This window comes from Rhinoraja longicauda, chromosome 8 (assembly GCF_053455715.1).
Source record: "Rhinoraja longicauda isolate Sanriku21f chromosome 8, sRhiLon1.1, whole genome shotgun sequence".
In the NCBI taxonomy this organism is placed as follows: Eukaryota; Metazoa; Chordata; class Chondrichthyes; order Rajiformes; family Arhynchobatidae; genus Rhinoraja; species Rhinoraja longicauda.
Genome location: NC_135960.1, coordinates 66,665,559 through 66,685,618, shown reverse-complemented (window position 1 = coordinate 66,685,618; position 20,060 = coordinate 66,665,559). Strand labels below are relative to the sequence as shown.

Genomic DNA, 20,060 nt, shown 5'->3' with positions numbered 1-20,060 from the left:
ATTGGAGGTACTGGGAGAGAATGGTGCCGAGAGAGCACTGTAATGTCTCCAGTGCTCGGAGGTGCCAGCTGTTGGTAGTCCAGGCCTCAGAAATGTATAGGAGTACAGGGATCGCTGTTGTCTAACAGATTGTCAGCTTTGTGCTGGGGAGGCTTCCTTCCCTGAGAGAATCAAAGGCATGCAGACACATTGAAAGTACTCCCAGGTAACCCCTGATGATGGTCCATATTCTCCTGGATATTCCTTCCTCCGGCTTCATAATTTCCAACTCTTCAATCCTTTCATCTCATGCCTTCTGTTTTTTTAATCTCAGTATTTTGTCCAACTATCTACCCATCAACCCCACCTGACCCCCCCCCCCCCCCATCCCCACCTGTGTTCACCTATTACCTGCCATGCTTTGTCCTGCCCCTCCTCTCTTTCTGCTTTCTTCCACCTCAACAATCAGTCTGAAGGGTCCCGACCTGAAACGTCGCCCCCCCAGGTTCTCCAGGGAAACTGCCAGGGACCCGCTGAGTTACTCCACCACTTTGTGTCTTTTTTTTGTAAACCTACTATCTACAGTTCCTTGGTTTCTCCATGTTTTCCTGGGTCTTGCTGTGGACCTTTTGAGTGGGCGGTCAGTGCAGTGCAGTAGGCAGAGGCCCTTGTTCTCCTGTGCCTTCTTGCACTGACTCCTCTCTAAACCAACCTGTCCAAGCCCAACCTCCCAGCCTGATCACACCTCATTCATTGCAAACTGATGACTCTTTGCCAATCCCAGCCATCCAATGGCTCAACAGCCCCAGACCAATGACCCTTTGCTAGTCTGGCCATCCTGTTGACCCCTCTACCTATTCCCAAGTTTACCCATTATCCCTCTACCTCAATCTGAACTCTGTCCCTTGTGATCTCCTTTCTCACTCTGCACCCAGGCCTGGGAACCACCTGATTTAAGGTCATATGGCCATAAGGGATGGGAGTATAATTAGGCTAATCGGCCCATCAAGTCTACTCTGCCATTCAATCATGGCTGATCTATCTCTCCCTCCTAACCCCATTCTCCTGCCTTCTCCCCACAACCTCTGACAACTTCAGACTGAAGAAGGGTCTCGACCCGAAACGTCACCCATTCCTTCTCTCCTGAGATGCTGCCTGACCCGCTGAGTTACTCCAGCATTTTGTGTCTAAGAGGTAGACGCAAATAAATAAATTAAATTAAAGGTCTTTTCAGTGGGTTGGGGGGGATGTTTATTCGTCAGGAATCCTGAAGTAGAATTGACAAAGCAAAAACGTGATTTTTTTTTTTGCAAAGGATTTCTCTTGTGGAAAGGTGTGCTTCCATTCATTGCTTGTTTGTTCCGTCTCATGCTTTTGCCAGCCTTTCATAGATGTGGTTGTTTGTCGATTCAGGTACGATCAAGGTCGGAAAGTGGAGCCCCCTGCCCCTGAACTCTCTCACTGAAGCCCCAGACGCAACAGTGGCTGACATGTTACAGGACGTCCATCACGTTGTGACGCTGCAAATCCAGTTGCAAAGGTGGGTGGCTCCGAACACGTGCCATTGGCAGAAGCTGACGGTGCGGTGCAAAGTTATCTAGCAGAGACTTGGAATCCAGCCCATCCAACGCATTTTCTCTTCCCCCCTTTTTGAACTTCCAAATGGAAAGGAAAACATATTTTTAAAATGTGTTTGGCTGTGCTGGGGGTGGCAAGTGTAAAAAGGTTTTAAAAATGAGGAATCGATGTGACTTGGCAGCTTCTGCCTGGCCTGTCGTACCCCAGCCTGGTTTTGTAAGCAGAACCAGACTCGAGGAAATGTTTTGCTCGGTGTTCCTAGGCCAAAGGGTTGGTGTGAGTAAGGATTTGTTTTTTTCTTTAAAATCTTTTCTGTTCTGTATTTCACAGCTGTGCAAAGTTTGAGGACCTTCCGGCAGAGCAGTGGAACCACGCCACAGTTCGGAACGCACTGAAGGAGCTGCTGAAGGAAATGAACCAGAGCACCCTGGCCAAAGAATGCCCTCTCTCCCAGGTTAGAACTCCGCTTTCAATTGTCAATGTGAAAACTGCACACTGTGGCAGCCGAAAATACAGAATCGGAATCTGAATGAGAAGGAAATGTTCTGTCGGTCAGGCCAGACAAATAGAGAAGGAATTATTCAAAAATTGCTGGAGTAACTCAGCAGGTCAGGCAGCATCTCGGGAGAGAAGGAATGGGTGATGTTTCGGGTCGAGACCCTTCTTCAGATAGAGAAGGGAACTGGGTTAACGATTGCTATCGAACCTTAAGCAATGTCCAGGCTCAAGAGAAAGATAGAGAAAGATATGAGATCTGCAATGGTTAGATGTTAAGAATGATGGAATAATTGAGCAGATGATTCTGTGCAGCAGAAATAGGTGAATATTGAAGTTTTTGTATTCACTAATGAATTTTACAACTTCAGGCAACTTGATCTCGGTCTGTATTGGTCATCCATCTGTAATATTCGTTCAGCATGTTTTTATTTCCTTTTCTTTCCATTTTACCTCTCGGGGAATGGAGGTCACGCCCAACTCAACCTGCTCCACCTCATCCCTCCTGCTCAGCATTTCATAACTCCTTCATCCTTTTCTCTCTGGTCTCATTCTCTGACTGCTCCCATTCACTAACAGACCAAATAACCTGATCTGCGGTTGATCCCCCATGGCCAGCCCCATTTGACCCTGTAGAGATACCCCCTCTCCCTCGTACTCCCTGCAGCTTTATGGACTTCTTTTGTCTCCTTTGCCATTCCGACGAAGGCTCTCCAACCTGATACGCCAGCTCTGTTTCTGTTCCCACGGATGCCGCCTGACCTGCTGAGTGTTATCCAGCATTTTCTGCACTGGTTTTGCTCCAGCATCGCTCAGTTGGAGTGCGCGCCCTGCCGTACCTGGACTAGTTCTTGCATCAGGCCCCGACACTGTCGTCATTCACCTGTGAATTAGAAAAGACTGTGCTCAGGCATGAGGCATTGCAATTACTGGGTGAAATATGCACTTCCAGTGCAGATTCTGCACAGGGAAATAAATATGAAATTATACTTCATTAGTGCACTTTAAGACTTTAATCCACTAGGTCAGGTCTTGACAGTGTCAGTTCTTCCCCCACAGAACTTTGTAATCCAGCTGATTATGAAACTAAAAACCTGTTGTTCCTTTCACATTTTGTGACCCTCGTTGGCACTCAGTTTCCCCACTGTCGCTAAGTGGCCCTCACCCAGTGTTTAAACAGCTGCCTCTGCTTTGTGGTGCTACTTTAGCCAGGACTGGGCCTGCAGTTCAATTGACGAACCCCACAACAAAACTGCCACGTGCAGGTTCTGGAATAATTAATGCTGCTTGCACTGTAGATTTACAGAAAAGGTATTAATGTTGATATTGCAGCCAATGTAATCAGGCCAAATTTTGGTTATCAGTTCTTAGCACGAACATTGCCCAATGAGAGAGAGATCACCTCATGAATTTAGATTCACAGGCTAGTTTAGTTTAGCTTCGTTTAGAGTTACAACGCGGAAACAAGCCCACCGACACACTGAGCCCATGCCGACCAGCGATTCCCGCACACTAACACTATCCTACGCACACTAGGGACAATTTATAATTATACCAAGCCAATTAACCTAAAAACCTGTACGTCTTTGGAGGGTGGGAAGAAAACAGAGATCCCGGAGAAAACCCACGCAGATCATGGGGAGAACGTACAAACTCCACACAGACAGTAACCGGAGTCAGGATCGAACCTGGGTCTCTGGTGCTGTAAGGCAGCAACTCTACCACTGCGCCTCGGTGCTGCAAGCAACATCGCTCAGTCCTGTGATCCAAGCTTGAAGTTGGTGTTGTTGTGCATAGCTCTGTCCTAAGAGTGCAATTTACAGTGCATTATTATTTCCCCCCCCATTCTTGTGAAAACGTCGAGCTCCTTTTTCAAGGCATGGCCCGTCACACACACTCTGTGTATGAACCAAGGGAACCGAAGCTGAGGTTTTTTAAATGGGTGGGGCGGACTCTTTTCACAAGGGCTCATTTATGTCACCTGGTTTATCGTTGGCATTCATGATAGTTTAGGTGGATACTCATCAGCCTAATCCTAGCAAATTATCCCGCCACTGGAGAGTTCATACATTCTCCAGGGGGATAAACATTCACCCCTATTCCTCCCTTTATCCTGCTCTCAATCCGGACACAATAAACTAATTGCAATGTTTACAGATGAAGGAAACTTCAAATAGTTTCCAAAATTCATGGGGTGTTAAGTAGCATTTGTGAGTTGTTTCTACCTTCGATTTGAACCAGCATCTGCAGTTATTTTCCTACACATTTCTCAGTAGATTTTAATGAGAAATCTGATACCATTGTGGCATAGGTTGCCCACCAGTTGGTGGTTGTCCTCAGTGCATGTGGTGGCATAGCGCCCAACAGGAACAATTTGCTCCACGCTTTCCGTGACGTGTAAAGCAGCCTGGACATGACTGACAATAGACAATAGACAATAGGTGCAGGAGGAGGCCATTCGGCCCTTCGAGCCAGCACCGCCATTCAATGTGATCATGGCTGATCATTCTCAATCAGTACCCCGTTCCTGCCTTCTCCCCATACCCCCTGACTCCGCTATCCTTAAGAGCTCTATCTAGCTCTCTCTTGAATGTATTCAGAGAATTGGCCTCCACTGCCTTCTGAGGCAGAGAATTGCACAGATTCACAACTCCCTGACTGAAAAAGTTTTTCCTCATCTCTGTTCTAAATGGCCTACCCCTTATTCTTAAACTGTGGCCCCTGGTTCTGAACTCCCCCAACATTGGGAAAATGTTTCCTGCCTCTAACGTGTCCAACCCCTTAATAATCTGGCCTATCATTATTCTGCCTCGGCATAACCATGAGCGATGGAACCCCACCCCTTCAGAAGAGGCCTCACAGTTCAATGGGCCTTGCCCTGGTCAGACATAAAGAGAGCGTGCCTGACCAGGTCCAAAGGATCTGGCACTTGGACCCATCTCCAGGCAGCTTCACTACGTCAGCATCCCTGCACTCCCTTCAGGCTGTCCCCACCATGCCCCACACTGATCCCAATCCTGACTTCTCCAACGGCTAACCATGGCCACAACCGCCCTGCTCGGTCCTCCCTTGGCATTCCTGTTCCCAGACACCTTGCTCCTTGCCTTCAGATCACGCCTGCCGTGCTAGTCTCCCGACATTGACTTTGTCCCCGTCCAGATCACTCTCTATCGCAGCTCGGGTGTCAGCCCCACAATAAATAGCAGAACTACTGCAATAATGCAGTGGAGTCCCATGCACAAGGTGTACATCAGGTTCTTGTACACTGCCACCTTGTCTGGCATCAAACAGTTTTCTATGTTCTAGATAGGCAGTGCAGATAGACTGTGGCTTAGCTCTTTCACATATGTATAGGTTCATGCATAGCTTGAAGATTCATATATGGTATTCCAATACAAAACAACATTTCAAAATTAGGCATTAAACCACTTTTTGGTGCTGCAGCTAAACACAAAAGTGCTGGAGTAACTCAGCAAGTCAGGCAGCATCTGTGGAGGGAATGGAGTCTGAAGAAAGATCCCCATTCGAAAGGTTGCCTATCCATTCCCTCCACAGATACCGCCTGACCCGCTGAGTTCCTCCAGCACTGTGTGTTTTGCTCGAGATTCCAACACCTGCAGTTCCTTGTGTCTCCATTTATGATTCATCACTTTATTATATCCTTTTTATTCACTGAAGGAAATACCATTTCACAACGTTAATGTCCTCTGGATAACTAATAAAATCAAGATTCGCATGAATGTAGCACCTTTCAGGATTCCCAAACCCTTTGTAGCAAATAAAATAAATTTTGACATGTGTACTCTGTTTTAATGTAGGGAATGTCACAAGCAGTTTGCACATGGCAAGCACCTACAAAGTTTAATAAAGGCCAGATAGTCTATTTCATTGACTGATGCTGGGGATCAATAGACAATAGACAATAGGTGCAGGAGGAGGCCATTCGGCCCTTCGAGCCAGCACCGCCATTCAATGTGATCATGGCTGATCATTCTCAATCAGTACCCCGTTCCTGCCTTCTCTCCATACCCCCTGACTCTGCTATCCTTAAGAGCTCTATCCAGCTCTCTCTTGAAAGCATTCAGAGAATTGGCCTCCACTGCCTTCTGAGGCAGTGAATTCCACAGATTCACAACTCTCTGACTGAAAAAGTTTTTCCTCATCTCAGTTCTAAATGTTGGACAAGTCACCAAGGATAATTCTCTACTCTTCAAAATAATATCTTGAGGTAATTTATCTCCAGCCATGAGAACAGCCAGGACCTCCTGGACAGATGGTGTCTCCAGCAGTGATGCACTCTCTCAGCTGTACTACGCTGGAATGCCATTTTGTATACAGTATTTGACCTCAAGTCTCTGTAAGAAGTGGTCAGGAACTTGAACCACATCCTTCTGGCACAGAAGCAAGGACACCACTAACTGAGCCGAGGCTGGTGTGGTCATTTAAAACTGGCAATATTTTCCATATTAAAAAAAATCTGGTGGCAGCAGAAAGCCAGTCACTTATCTGATCACTTTCGGACAAGAAAAATGCTCCCCAGGTTGGGGGAGTCCAGAACCAGGGGGTCTCAGTTTAAGAATAAGGGGTAGGCCATTTAGGACTGAGATGAGGAAAAACTTTTTCAGCCATAGAGTTGTGAATCTGTGGAATTCTCTACCCCAGAAGGCAGAGGAGGCCAATTCACGGGATGTATTCAAGAGAGAGTTCGATATAGCTCTTAGGGCTAACAGAATCAAGGGATATAGGGAGAAAGCAGGAACGGGGTACTGATTTAGGATGATCAGCCATGATCATATTGAATGGTGTTGCTGGCTCGAAAGGCTGAATGGCCTCCTCCTGCACTAATTTTCTATGTTTCTATGTTTCTATGTTAATGGAGAATGTCAAATTAGAAGCAAGACATAATTCCTGTCAGACATCTTGAAGCAAAAAATTGCTGGATACACTCAGTGTGTCAGGCAGCCTCTGCAGAAAGAGAAGGAATGTTAATGTTTCAAAATGATCACCACTCAAAGGAGAAAATATTAATCCAGGTACATCTTTTGCCACAGACAAATATGGCAAGCTGCTTGCGTTGGATCATGTCTTTGTCTTTGTATATCTACAGCTCAGTGCAGGGAGTTGCTGCTGGTTTTAACCTTAATTCAGGAGGTGGAACCAGCAAAGGGAAAACATGCACAAACGCACATTGGGGCAGGCACACAGATTTATAATATGGTAACTTTTTGAAGCCTTAGAGTGAGATGGACACGGTAACTGCAGGTCAGAAGTTCTGCTGAATTCTGCTTGATCAGATATTCTGTTTGCAAGATGGGACCTCCTCTGGTATTTGACTGATGTGTGTTTATTCCCCCCCAGTCCCCATCGCATTTGTGTCAGGGTGAGGGAGCTATACTGTTCTAACTGGAGAATATGTTGAAAATGTATGCAAAGTTTGTGGATCCGGCTTGTATCCATTTTTAGCAGCATTATGTTCTTACTTAATTATAATTCTTAACTAGACAAAGTGGACCCGTTGGGCCCAAACCTCTCCTGCATTGGTGCAGCACCCTGTCCTCCCCCCCCTCTCTCTTCAACTCCCCCCCCTCTCCCTTCTCCCCCACTCCTCCCTCCCTCCTCCCCTCCCCCTCCCCTCCTTTTAAACTTTAAAATGTGAATAACTTTAAAAATATAACACCGATTTCAATAAAACTACTTGCATTATCACTAAAGTGACAATGGTGAGTAAGGTGGGCCTAAAATTGTCGCGCTATCGTGTACCGTTTTGGCTGAAGTTCAGTCACAAACAAGATAACAAACGAGAGTTTTAGTATATAGATAATGAGGTAGTATAAAAACAATAAATTCAAAAGGGGGGTTTACATCCATTTGTGAACGAAGAAAGTCGGTGATGGGACAGTCCATTTGGGACATAAAGGCTGGAGATCATCAGAGAACGCAAAATAAATAAATATGCAGAGATTCAATGATGAAAAAATGCCTATAAGTTTGAGGTGAAGGAATGTTGAGAAATGCTGATGAGTTCAACTGTTATAAAACCCATTGGTGCACACACCGAAACCACATGGATGTGACTGCCTTGAAGGCACACCAATGCCTCCTCCTCCTGAGGAGACTGAGGAGATTCGGCATATCTTCAATGACTCTTACAAACTTCTACAGATGCCCCACAGAAAGCACACTGTTGGGTTGCATCACAGATTGGTTTGGGAACAGCTTTGCTCCAAGACCGCAAAAAAAAATTGCAGAGGGATATAGATGTAGCCCAGTCCACCACACAGAATCCCCACCATTGACTATATCTACACTTCACGCTGCCTCGGAAAAGCAGCCAGCATAATCAAAGACTTGTCCCACCCCGGTCATTCCTTCTTCTCCCTGCTCCTGTCCAGCATAAGGTACAAAAACGTGAAGGCAGCCACCACCAAACTCTGGAACAGCTTCTTGCCATTTGTTATCAGGCTTCTGAACAGTCTTCCCATAAGTTAGGGTACTATCCTATTTACCTCAAACCCATTGTGGATATTTGACTTTTTGCCCTTGGAACTGATGGGCTACAATGCTGAGAACTATATTCTGCACTCTGTAGTTTCCCCTTCGCTCTATATATCGTGCACGAGTTTGACTTGATTTTATTTATGTAGAGTATTATCTGACAGCATGTAAAACAAAGCTTTTCACTGTACCTCCGTACACGTAACAATAATAAGCCTAAACCTAAGCCCAATAAAAAAGGAAATCAAGACAGAAAGAATGGAGCAAAGAATCACGATGAAATACAGTGAAGATGTAGGGTGAAGGAGGAAAGAAAGACTTGCATTTTCATCGGTCAAAATGGTCTGGCTTGGCAACATAGCAACATAGAAAATAGGTGCAGGAGATTCGGCCCTTCAAGCCAGCACCGCCATTCAAGATGATCATGGCTGATCATCCAAAATCAGAACCCCGTTCCTGCTTTTTCCCCCATATCCCTTGATTCCATTAGCCCCAAGAGCTAAATCTAACTCTCTCTTGCAAACATCCAGTGAATTGGCCTCCACTGCCTTCTGTGGCAGAGAATTCCACAGATTCACAACTCACTGGGTGAAAAAAAGTATTTCCTCATCTCAGTCCTAAATGGCCTACCCCTTATTCTGGACACATTTACTCCGTGTCCACCCTCAGCACCCATTCCCTTTCCCAGAAGTTCCTAGGAGGCAGCAGGGATGCTGCATTTCTTCAAGGAAGCTATGTGCATATCCTTGAATCTTTGTCTCTGTCTGCTTGGTAATCCCTTCCTGTGGCACAGCGCAGAAAAGGGTGTCTGTTTTGGGAGTCTGCTATTCGGCATGCAAATGCTGTGGCCTGCGTAGTGTAACCAACTGAATTAATAAGGCTCAAAGCTGATCATGATGGCGTGAGGAAAGTCGCAAAGGGTGGTTTCCTTATCTTTCTGTTGAATTTCAAACATTTTGAAACGAGAGTGTTGATGGTATTTTCCAGTGCCTCGGAGATGCCTTTTGTGGGTCTCGGAGAATGTGGGAAGGCAAGGATCACTGCCAACCTGATAGACACAAAATACTGGAGTAACTCAGCGGGACAGGCAGCATCTCTGGAGAGAAGGAATGGGTGACGTTTCGGGTTGACACCCTTCTTCAGACTGAGCGTCAGGGGAGAGGGAAGCTGGCAATATGGGAGGGTACAAAGAGAATGTCGGGTGTGAAGACGACAGATCAAAGCAGACGATGAAAAAGGAAATGTAGAATGGTTCTTTGTTGGCTGAGGGGAAGGTGACAACGAGGCATACAGACAGTAAAATTAGTCAGGATTACTCAGACTGCTACCTGGTGTTGGTTTTAAGGGGGGAAAAAACACCCCATTTCAATGCCATGCTGTTTGGGGTAATAATTTCAGATGTTGAAAGTCCTGTACCATTGGGGAATGTTGGCAACTTTACTACCAATGTAGTAAATCAAGCTTCTCTTGATTACTTCACTTGGCCTAGACTTTTGTATTTAAGCCTCAAGAGTTGAACTTAAACCAGAACTTCCTAACTTGGAAACAGGAGTTGAACAGCGGTTGATGCATCTAAAGGTGGTCCATTTAGAACGTTTGGGTGAACAGAAAGGGAAAGATTAGTCAATAAATATTAATAAGAATACGATAATAATAAAACATGAGTGAAGTAAACAAGGATGTCACTGAAAAGGGAGAGATGCTCAATACATAGAAACATAGAAAATAGGTGCAGGTGTAGGCCATTCGGCCCTTCGAGCCAACACCGCCATTCAATACGTGTAGGAAAATAACTGCAGATGCTGGTACAAATTGAAGGTATCACAAAATGCTGGAGTAACTCAGCAGGTCAGGCAGCATCTAGGAGAGAGGAAATGGGTGACATTTCTGGTCGAGACCCTTCTTCAGACTGATGAAGGGTCTCGACCCGAAACGTCACCCATTCCCTCTCTCCTAGATGCTGCCTGACCTGCTGAGTTACTCCAGCATTTTGTGATACCACCATTCAAATGATCATGGCTGATCTAAAATTAATAGCCCACACTTGCTTTCTCCCCATATCCCTTGATTCCTTTAGCCCTAACAGCTAAATCTAACTCTCTCTTGAAAACGTCCAGTGAATTGGCCTCCACTGCCTTCTGTGGCAGAGAATTCCACAGATTCACAACTCTCTGGGTGAAAAAGATTTTCCTCTTCTCAGTCCTAAATAGCCTACCCCTTATTCTTAAACTGTGACCCCTGGTTCTGGACTCCCCCAACATGGGGAACATTTTTCCTGCAACTATCCTGTCCAATCCCTTAAGATAAAAAATAGGTGGTGCTTCTTCCCTGTAGAAAATCCCCTCCGATCAGTTTGCACAAGGTGCTTCCTTCAAAATATTCAAGATGGTTTACAGTTGCTGTATACTGCTTTCTGCTCTTCCCTTTCCTTTAGTGTGAACATGTAACTTGGATAATCTTACAGTTCTGTACTCTCTGGGACCGTCTTTACTGTCTCTTGATGTGGTGTAGTCAACCCATATAACCACATGAGGAAAGGAGGGTACAATTAGACCACATTCCAGCATCTATTTTTATGTCTATGTCTGCTGAATCTAGCCTGGTATTACCAATGACTGCAATCTGTGTGTCTACATTTTTTACAACTGAACATACAATAATATCTGAAGAACTTGAAGAACCGATCACACAGGATACTTTCCCTCTTATATTACAGCCTGTACTAATCAGACAAGTGGTCTGAAAAGCCAGTCACTGCGTCACAGAACGGCTGCAGAAGGGAAAGAGGCCATTCACTCCATTGAGTCCTGTCCAGCTCACAAGAGTAATCCAGCTAAAATCACTCTCCTTTCCCTACCTAGAGTTGTGCATCTCGTTTTTTTTTAGTTTAGAGATACAGCGCAGAAACAGGCCCTTTGGCCCACCGAGTCCGCACTGACCAGTGATCCCTGTACATTAACCCCGCCCTACACACACACGGGACAATTTTACATTTATACCAAGGCAATGAACTTACAAACCTGTACATCTTTGGGTGTGTGGGAGGAATCCGAAGATCTTGGAGAAAATCCACGCAGGTCACGGGGAGAACGTACAAACTCTGTACAGACAGCGCCCGTAGTCGGGATCGAACCCGGGTCTCTGGCGCTGGTGCTGTAAGCCAGTAGCTCTACTGCCACGCCATCGTGCCGCCTTTTTCTTTAAAGTACTACCTGTTCCATTTTGAATACAGCAAATGAATCTGCTTCCCTTCCTATCCTGGCTGTGGTTTCCAGACTCTAACCATTCATTGTGTAGAACATATTTCCCATTTCACATTTGGTTCTATTGCCAATCATATTAATTCACTGTCCCTTAGTTGTTAATTCTTCTGCTAATGGAAATAGTTTTTCTTTCTGTTCACTGTGACCTTCTATAACTTCATGATTTTATGTAGCACTATCCAAACTCTGAGTAACCTCACCTATTCCAAAGAGAACAACCCCAGATTTTCCAGTTTATCAATGTAACTAACATTCCTTATCCCAGGAATCATTTTGATCAGACTCTTCTGTACCTTCCTAAAGTCTTTACATTCTTCCTAAAGTGTAATACTTCAGTTGTTGTTGTGCCAACGTTCTATAATTGTTTGTCATGACGTCTTTGTTTTTATCGATCCTGACTACGGGTGCTGCACTGTAAGGAGTTTGTACGTTCTCCCCGTGACCTGCGTGGGTTTTCTCCGAGATCTTCGGTTTCCTCCCACACTCCAAAAGACGTACAGGTATGTAGGTTAATTGGCTGGGTAAATGTAAAAATTGTCCCTAGTGGGTGTAGTAGGATAGTGTTAATGTACGGGGATCGCTGGGCGGCACGGACTTGGTGGGCCGAAAAGGCCTGTTTCCGGCTGTATATATATGATGATATGATATGATGATATACAGTGGCACAGTGACGCAGCTGGTAAAGATGCTGCCTCGAGGTGCCAAAGACTCGGGCTCGATCCTGATCTTGGTGCTGTCCGTGTGGAGTTCGTACATTCTCCCTGTGACCACATGGGTTTCCTCTGGGAGTTCAGGTTTCCTTCCACATTCCAAAGACATGTGGGTTTGTAGGTTGATTGGCCTCTGTAAATTGTCCTGAGTGCACGAGGAAACATGGATAACTTGGATCGAGTGTGAATGGGTGATCAAAGGATCTACAATGGACTCAGTGGGCTGAAGGGCTTGTTTCCACGCTGTATCTCCAAACTAAAACTAAACTGTATTGATAAAGCTCGGAATCTTGTACTGATTCTGAACCCCCACTTCAAAGTGCCCTGCCTCTTTCAATGGACTGTGCGCTTACACCCGCTGATCCCTGATTTTGTAAATGATGCAATCTAATTTATATTGTTTTCTGTTATTCTTCTGAACAAAATATAACACTCAACATTTCTCAGCAATACAATTTTATTTCCTGCCGATCTGTCCATTCACCCGGCCTGTCTTCAAGATCAGTACTCTCCTTCTCACTGTTCACTATGCCTTCAACACACCTAATTAACCTATCTTTAGGAAAGTATTTAGTAAACGTTTGGGCGGCACGGTGGCGCTACGGTAGAGTTGCTGCCTTACAGCGCCAGAGACCCAGGTTCGATCCTGACTATGGGTGCTTGTCTGCATGGAGTTTGTACGTTCTCCCCGTGACCATGTGTGTTTTCTCAGAGATCTTCGGTTTCCTCCCACACTCCAAAGACGTACGGGTTGGTAGGTTAATTGGTTTGGTGTATGTGTAAATTGTCCCTAGGATAGAGTTGATGTGCGGGTATTGTTGATTGGTATGGACCCGGTGGGCTGAAGGGCTTGTTTCCGCGCTGTATCTCTAAACTAAACTAAAGTATGGAACCCTGGTGACTCACCTTTTACTCCCACTATTGTGTTTCCTGCAATGTGACAGTTTTCTACCCATCATTCTATTCCCCGCCCACACCCCTTTTTATTTTATAGCCTTCAGTTAATTACGTGGCACCAAATCAAATGCCTTTTGTGAGTCCATTTATACCACTTCAACTGCTCTCCCCTCCTTGGCTCTCAAGTTATTCATCAAAAAACCCCATCGCAGTTCAACAAGATGTGCCTTTCACAAATCCATGCCAGCTTTCTCCAATTTCTCACACTTGCCCAAGCAACCGCCGATCCTGTCCCTGATTATTGTTTCCACAGCTTTACCAAATATAAAAATATAAATTGATTGGTCTGTGGTCACAGAGTTTATTTTTACTTGCTCGGTGGAATTTGAGCTTTTGCTTTGCCCTGTTTGAAATAGTTAAGAGGGCCAGAATGCATTTAATTCTAGTTATGGTTCCAACTCGCTGGTTTCCTCCCTTAGACCTCTGGGTACTGACTGGCACTGGCATGCAATGTCACGAGGCCCACTCTCTGACTCTGGACAACTACGAGAAATAAGGAGTATGGGACCTGGTTACTGTTTTGACTTCACCTGATGCCTAGAAATCCTACCTTTAAAGCAGTCAGGAACTGAGAATCCTTTTCCTATTCATGAATGGCGTAGCCCATTTGTAACGTTCCTAATGAGTCAGGTCAAATCAAGAGTGTTTTATTGTCATATGTCCCACGGTAGCGCAGCGGTAGAGTTGCTGCTTTACAGCGAATGCAGCGCCGGAGACTCAGGTTCGATCCTGACTACGGGTGCTGCACTGTAAGGAGTTTGTACGTTCTCCCCGTGACCTGCGTGGGTTTTCTCCGAGATCTTCGGTTTCCTCCCACACTCCAAAGACGTACAGGTATGTAGGTTAATTGGCTGGGTAAATGTAAAAATTGTCCCTAGTGGGTGTAGGATAGTGTTAATATACGGGGATCGCTGGGCGGCACGGACTTGGAGGGCCGAAAGGGCCTGTTTCCGGCTGTATGTATATGATATGATATGATATGATATGAAAATGAAACTATAGTGTGTGTGCGTGTATATATATATATATATATATATATATATATATATATATATATATAAACATATACACACACTATGGTGTGTGTGTGTGTGTATATATATATACACACACTATGGTGTGTGTGTGTGTGTGTGTGTATATATATATATATATATATAAACATAGCACAAAAAGTAAGGAAATTTGTGTTTGGTAGATTATTTCTTTGTTGTAACAATTATTGTTGGCAATAAATCTTATACCGTTGGAAAGCCTGTTTATTTCCCTTTTAAATGGTGCCACATTTGTAAGGAACATGCATTTGTGGGATGAGCAGCAGAGCTGAGTATATGGGTTGCGCCCATGAAAAATTTGCCAAATATTCTCTGCCAATGCCAAACAGCTTATTCTGCCATTGAATCTTGTTCGGTGTTGTTTGGTGGATTGGATGATTGAAGTCTGAAGAAACAAGACATATTGGCAATTTAACAATTTATTCATTTAATAAACAGGAGCCACAGTAGCGTGTGGAAGAACCATACACAGCCATAACAGCCTGGCACCTCCTCCTCATGCTGGTCACCAGCCTGGTCACACACTGTTGTGGGATGGCATCCCATTCTTGTCAGCACCTGGGGGTACCAGAAGCTCAAAACAAGAGTCAATAGCAACAGCAGAATAAGCTGTTTGACATTGGCAGAGAAGATTTGGCAAATTTTTCATGGGCGCAACCCATATACTCAGCTCTGCTGCTCATCCCACAAATGCATGTTCCTTACAAATGTGGCACCATTTAAAAGGGAAATAAACAGGCTTTCCAACGGTATAAGATTTATTGCCAAGAAGCATTGTTACAACAAAGAAATAATCTACCAAACACAAATTTCCTTACTTTTTGTGCTATGTTTATATACACACACACACACACACACACACACACACACACACACACACACACACACACACACACACACACACACACACACACACACACACACACACACACACACACACACACACAACTATATATATATATTAAAAACAATAATAATGCAAAGGTAAGAACAATACCACCCAGGTCTATGGTTTTTGGAGCTTATTTTGGAGGTCGTATTGTTTACTAGCCTGATGGCTGCAGGGAAGAAGCTGTTCATGAACCTGGACGTTACAGTTTTCAGGCTCCTGTACCTTCTTCCTGATGGCAGGAGTGAAATGAGAGTGTGGCCAGGGTAGTGTGGGTCCCTGATGATGCTGGGTGTCTTTTTGAGGCAATGCCTCCTGGAGATCCTTTTACTGGTGGGGAGGTCAGAGCCCATGATTGAAGGGTCAGTGTTCACCACCTTTTGCAATCTTTCTTCATACTTGGGCATTCGAGTTGCTAAACCAGGCTGTGATTCAACCAGTCACCCATCTAATGAGATGTCCTAACTCAGGACAAACTTGGGTAACCCTGTGCATCTACTAGTTTGATTGTTGAGGCTGTCAGAATTCACTCTGAAAGTATACTAGGTCTTTGGACATTACAACAATGCAGTCTATAAGTCGTATGTAAATAATGAGTAGTGTAAGAAAATAACTGCAGATGCTGGTACAAATCGAAGGTATTTATTTCACAAAATGCTGGAGTAACTCAGCAGGCCAGGCAGCATCTCAGGAGAGAAGGAATGGGTGACGTTTCGGGTCGAGACCCTTCTTCAGTCTGCATGACCTGCTGAGTTACTCCAGCATTTTGTGATGTAAATAATGAGAGAAAAATAATCAGTCTGAAGAAGGGTCTCGACCCGAAACGTCACCCATTCCTTCTCTCCTGAGATGCTGCCTGACCTGCTGAGTTACTCCAGCATTTTGTGATGTAAATAATGAGAGAAAGCTACTCATAAGGGTGCCACGGTGGTGTAGTGGTAGAGCTACTGCCTTACAGCGCCAGAGACCCTGGTTCAATCCTGACTACTGGTGCTTGTGTATATGAAGTTTGTAAGTTCTTCCTGTGATCTGCATGGGTTTTCTCCGTGGTCTTTGGTTTCCTCCCACACTCCAAAGATGTACAGGTTTGTAGGTTAATTAGCTGGGTATAAATGTAAAAGTGTCCCTAGTGTGTGTAAGGTAGTATTAATATGCGGGGATTGTTGGTCGGCGTGGACTCAGTGGTTCGAAGGGCTGTATCTCTAAATTAATCTAAACTAAACTAAACTAAACTAAATATGGAAGGAAGACAGACAGCGGGTCAGGCAGCATCTCGGGAGAGAAGGAATGGCTGATGTTTTGGGTCGAGACCCTTCTTCTGAAGAAGAGTCTGAAGAAGGGTCTCGACCCAAAACGTCACCCATTCCTGCCTGACCAGCTGTGTTACTCCAGCATTTTGTGTCTACCTTCGATTTTAACCAGCATCTGCAGTTTTTTTCCTACACATAAATATGGAAGGACATGCACATAGAGAAGCAAACAAACTTTATGAATGAATGAATGAATAAGTTTATTGGCCAAGTATGCATACACAAAGAATGTGCCTTGGTGCTCCGCTCACAAATGACAACACAAACATAGTTAACAATTAAGAATAAAGCATACACACATAAGGATACAGCATAAACACAACAATAAGGATACAGCATAAACACGTTAAAACAATAAGGATACAAATCTGTCTTTAAACAGACGAATGGCCACCACATGGCACATGCAATCACAATATATGTTATAGAGTTATGTGACACACATGTATAGATATCTGAGCTGTAGAATATCAGCGGTATAACAGGCATGTGGGGTACATGGGCACATACGTGTGAGTGCAGGCCTAAGGAGAAGCATGCATGACACAGGCTCACAGATACACATTCATATTCCAGGCACACTGTTTCACATCAATTAATTAAGTGCTTGTAGGTTCATATTCAGCATGTCATTTTATCACATTTGTTGCAGACTTTGTAAAATGATCATTGAATTTGTTTCTCTGACACCAAACATTTTACTTCAATTGAAAAGCTGCCAAAATACAGTTATTCTAACTAACCTGTTCCACTTCACTAGATCCTGTTCATATGTCCCATTGCTCGGAAGATTTCTTATGAAGATGAAGGTGATACAAAAACTGCTCAGGAGGTTTTACGTGAGACTATTACCACGCTCAGTCCATTTGTAGATTGGCGCGGCAAAACCAAGCACCTTGTTGAAGATGTGTCTCCATTTGACCGAAATATGTTCATTCAATTTATGAATGCAGGGGTGCTTGTAACTAGTAGTTGCTACACCATTAAAACAGACATTAAAACACTTTCCCTGGCCCTTTCACTGGAGATTGGGACTGAAAGCGGCATGTTTTCAATCGGGATGTTCTCATTGATCACATACAAACGGGCCGGGGTTGACGTTTGGCCGAGGGCAGGGCTTCCAGTTCATTTCTTTTGCTATTCTTACATGGTGCTAAAATTACTCAAATGATTTTTAATTTTGTGGTTACACAAAATGATTGGATTTTTAATATTGTGAGTACTGAACCCACTCACCATGGATTACACCAACTGACAGGGCAAAGGAAGGAAGATTTCCTCCGTGCCCTCTCAGCACCTGTGAAGAGTTCAACAAGACTATTCCCGTTAAAGAAAACAAATAGCTCACTTTGCCTCTTCCGAGGGTTCAATAATATTTTGCCCACTCTGGGTAAACCTGCACATCGTGTTTCAACGCTTTCCTTAAACAAAGTATGTTAAGAATAGCATTTAGAGTAAGTTGTTAATAAAAGAGAACCCTGGCACTAACACTGTAATTAATCATAATTATGCCAAAGCTGACACCAAGGCAGAAAGTTCAAATGCAGGGGGATTATTTCTTCGTTTACCTGTTGATTTATCTCTGCGCCTTTACACACTAAACAGTTAGGATATTGATCGGTTTCTGTTGGTTGTTGAAGTTTTGACTTGTCACCTCATCTCTCCAGTGCTCGGACGATATGTAAACCTTTCTCTGCTCAGCCTTCATTTTTTAGTTTATTTAGTTTAGGGATACAGCATGGAAACAGGCTCTTCGGCTCACCGAGTCCGCACCGACCAGCGATCCCTGCACATTAACACTACCCTACACTCACGAGGGACAATTTACATTTATACCAAGCCAATTAACCTACTAACCTGCATGTCTTTGGAGTGTGGGAGGAAACCAAAGATCTGGGAAACTGGATCACAGATGAGAATACAATACAATACAATATATCTTTATTGTCATTGTACAGGGGTACAACGAGATTGGGAATGCGCCTCCCATACGATGCAATAAATTAATTAATTTAAACAACAACCCAACAAAACAAATTGTAACAGTTTTAAGACAGAATAAAGTGCAAGTAGATCTGTGCCGGTTCACTTTGCGATGTGACCATCCGGCTCAGCAGGACCGGTTCATAGCAGCTATGGCCCTGGGGATGAAGCTGTTCCTGAGTCTGGAGGTGCGGGCGTAGAAGGCCTTGTATCGTCTGCCCGATGGAAGGAGTTCGAACAGACTGTGGCAGGGGTGTGAAGAGTCTTTGTGGATGCTGGTGGCTTTTCTGAGGCATCGTGTGTTTTAGGTGCCCTCCAAGGCTGGTAGCTGTGTTCCGATGGTCCTCTGAGCTCTATGGACTACCTGCTGAAGAGCTTTCCTTTCTGCCTCCGTGCAGCTGAGGTACCACACAGGGATGCCATGTGTTAGGATGCTCTCTATGGTGCAGCAGTAGAAGGTCATCAGCAGCTGTTGACAGGTTAAAACGTACAAACTCCGTACAAACAGCACTCGTAGCTGGGATTGAACCCTGGTCTCTGGTGCTGCAAGCGCTGTAAGGCGGCAACTCTACTGCTGTGCCACCGTGGTAGAGTGTCTTATCATCTTGTCATCTTTGCTAATTGATTTTATTTGGACTTCTTTCTAATTTGCAATCCACTCTCTTTTCATTCTCGGTACCAGAGCATGATTTCCTCGATCGTGAACAGCACGTACTATGCCAATGTGTCATCTGCCAAGTGCCAGGAGTTTGGAAAGTGGTACAAAAAACACAAAAAGATTAAAGGTAATTAGATTCTTCCAATCTTCACTTATTGTTTCTGCTTCGTAAAAATTGGGTCACATTTGGATACCGGCCCCTAGTTTGCTCTACAATATGTGTGGTTCCGAGCTGTTTCATGAGTCACTATTTGTCTTGGTCTCATGCACTAGAATTGGTGATGTACCTCCTCACCTGGTTACATGTCCATAACAATAAAACAGTGAGTTTCCAACCCATATCCTCTCCCGGGGGGAGATTTTGTTTTAGACAATAGACAAAAGACAATACGTGCAGGAGGAGGCCATTCGGCCCTTCGAGCCAGCACCGCCATTCAATGTGATCATGGCTGATCATTCACAATCAGTACCCCGTTCCTGCCTTCTCCCCATACCCCCTGACTCCGCTATCCTTAAGAGCTCAATCCAGCTCTCTCTTGAATGCATTCAGAGAATTGGCCTCCACTGGCTTCTGAGGCAGAGAATTCCACAGATTCACAACTCTCTGAGTGAAAAAGTTTTTCCTCATCTCAGTTCTAAATGGCCTACCCCTTATTCTTAAACTGTGGCCCCTGGTTCTGGACTCCCC

General features: G+C 44.5%; 1 protein-coding gene across 1 annotated transcript in view; it reads left to right on the top strand.

Moving 5' to 3' along the window:
- Positions 1–20,060, top strand: part of satb2 (SATB homeobox 2) — a 205,688-nt gene that overhangs the window by 50,906 nt on the left and 134,722 nt on the right. The window contains exons 3-5 of the mRNA XM_078404577.1: positions 1,393–1,519; positions 1,888–2,011; positions 19,397–19,499. Of these exons, the coding sequence (XP_078260703.1) occupies positions 1,393–1,519; positions 1,888–2,011; positions 19,397–19,499 (354 nt within the window). The remainder of the gene's footprint in view (positions 1–1,392; positions 1,520–1,887; positions 2,012–19,396; positions 19,500–20,060) is intronic.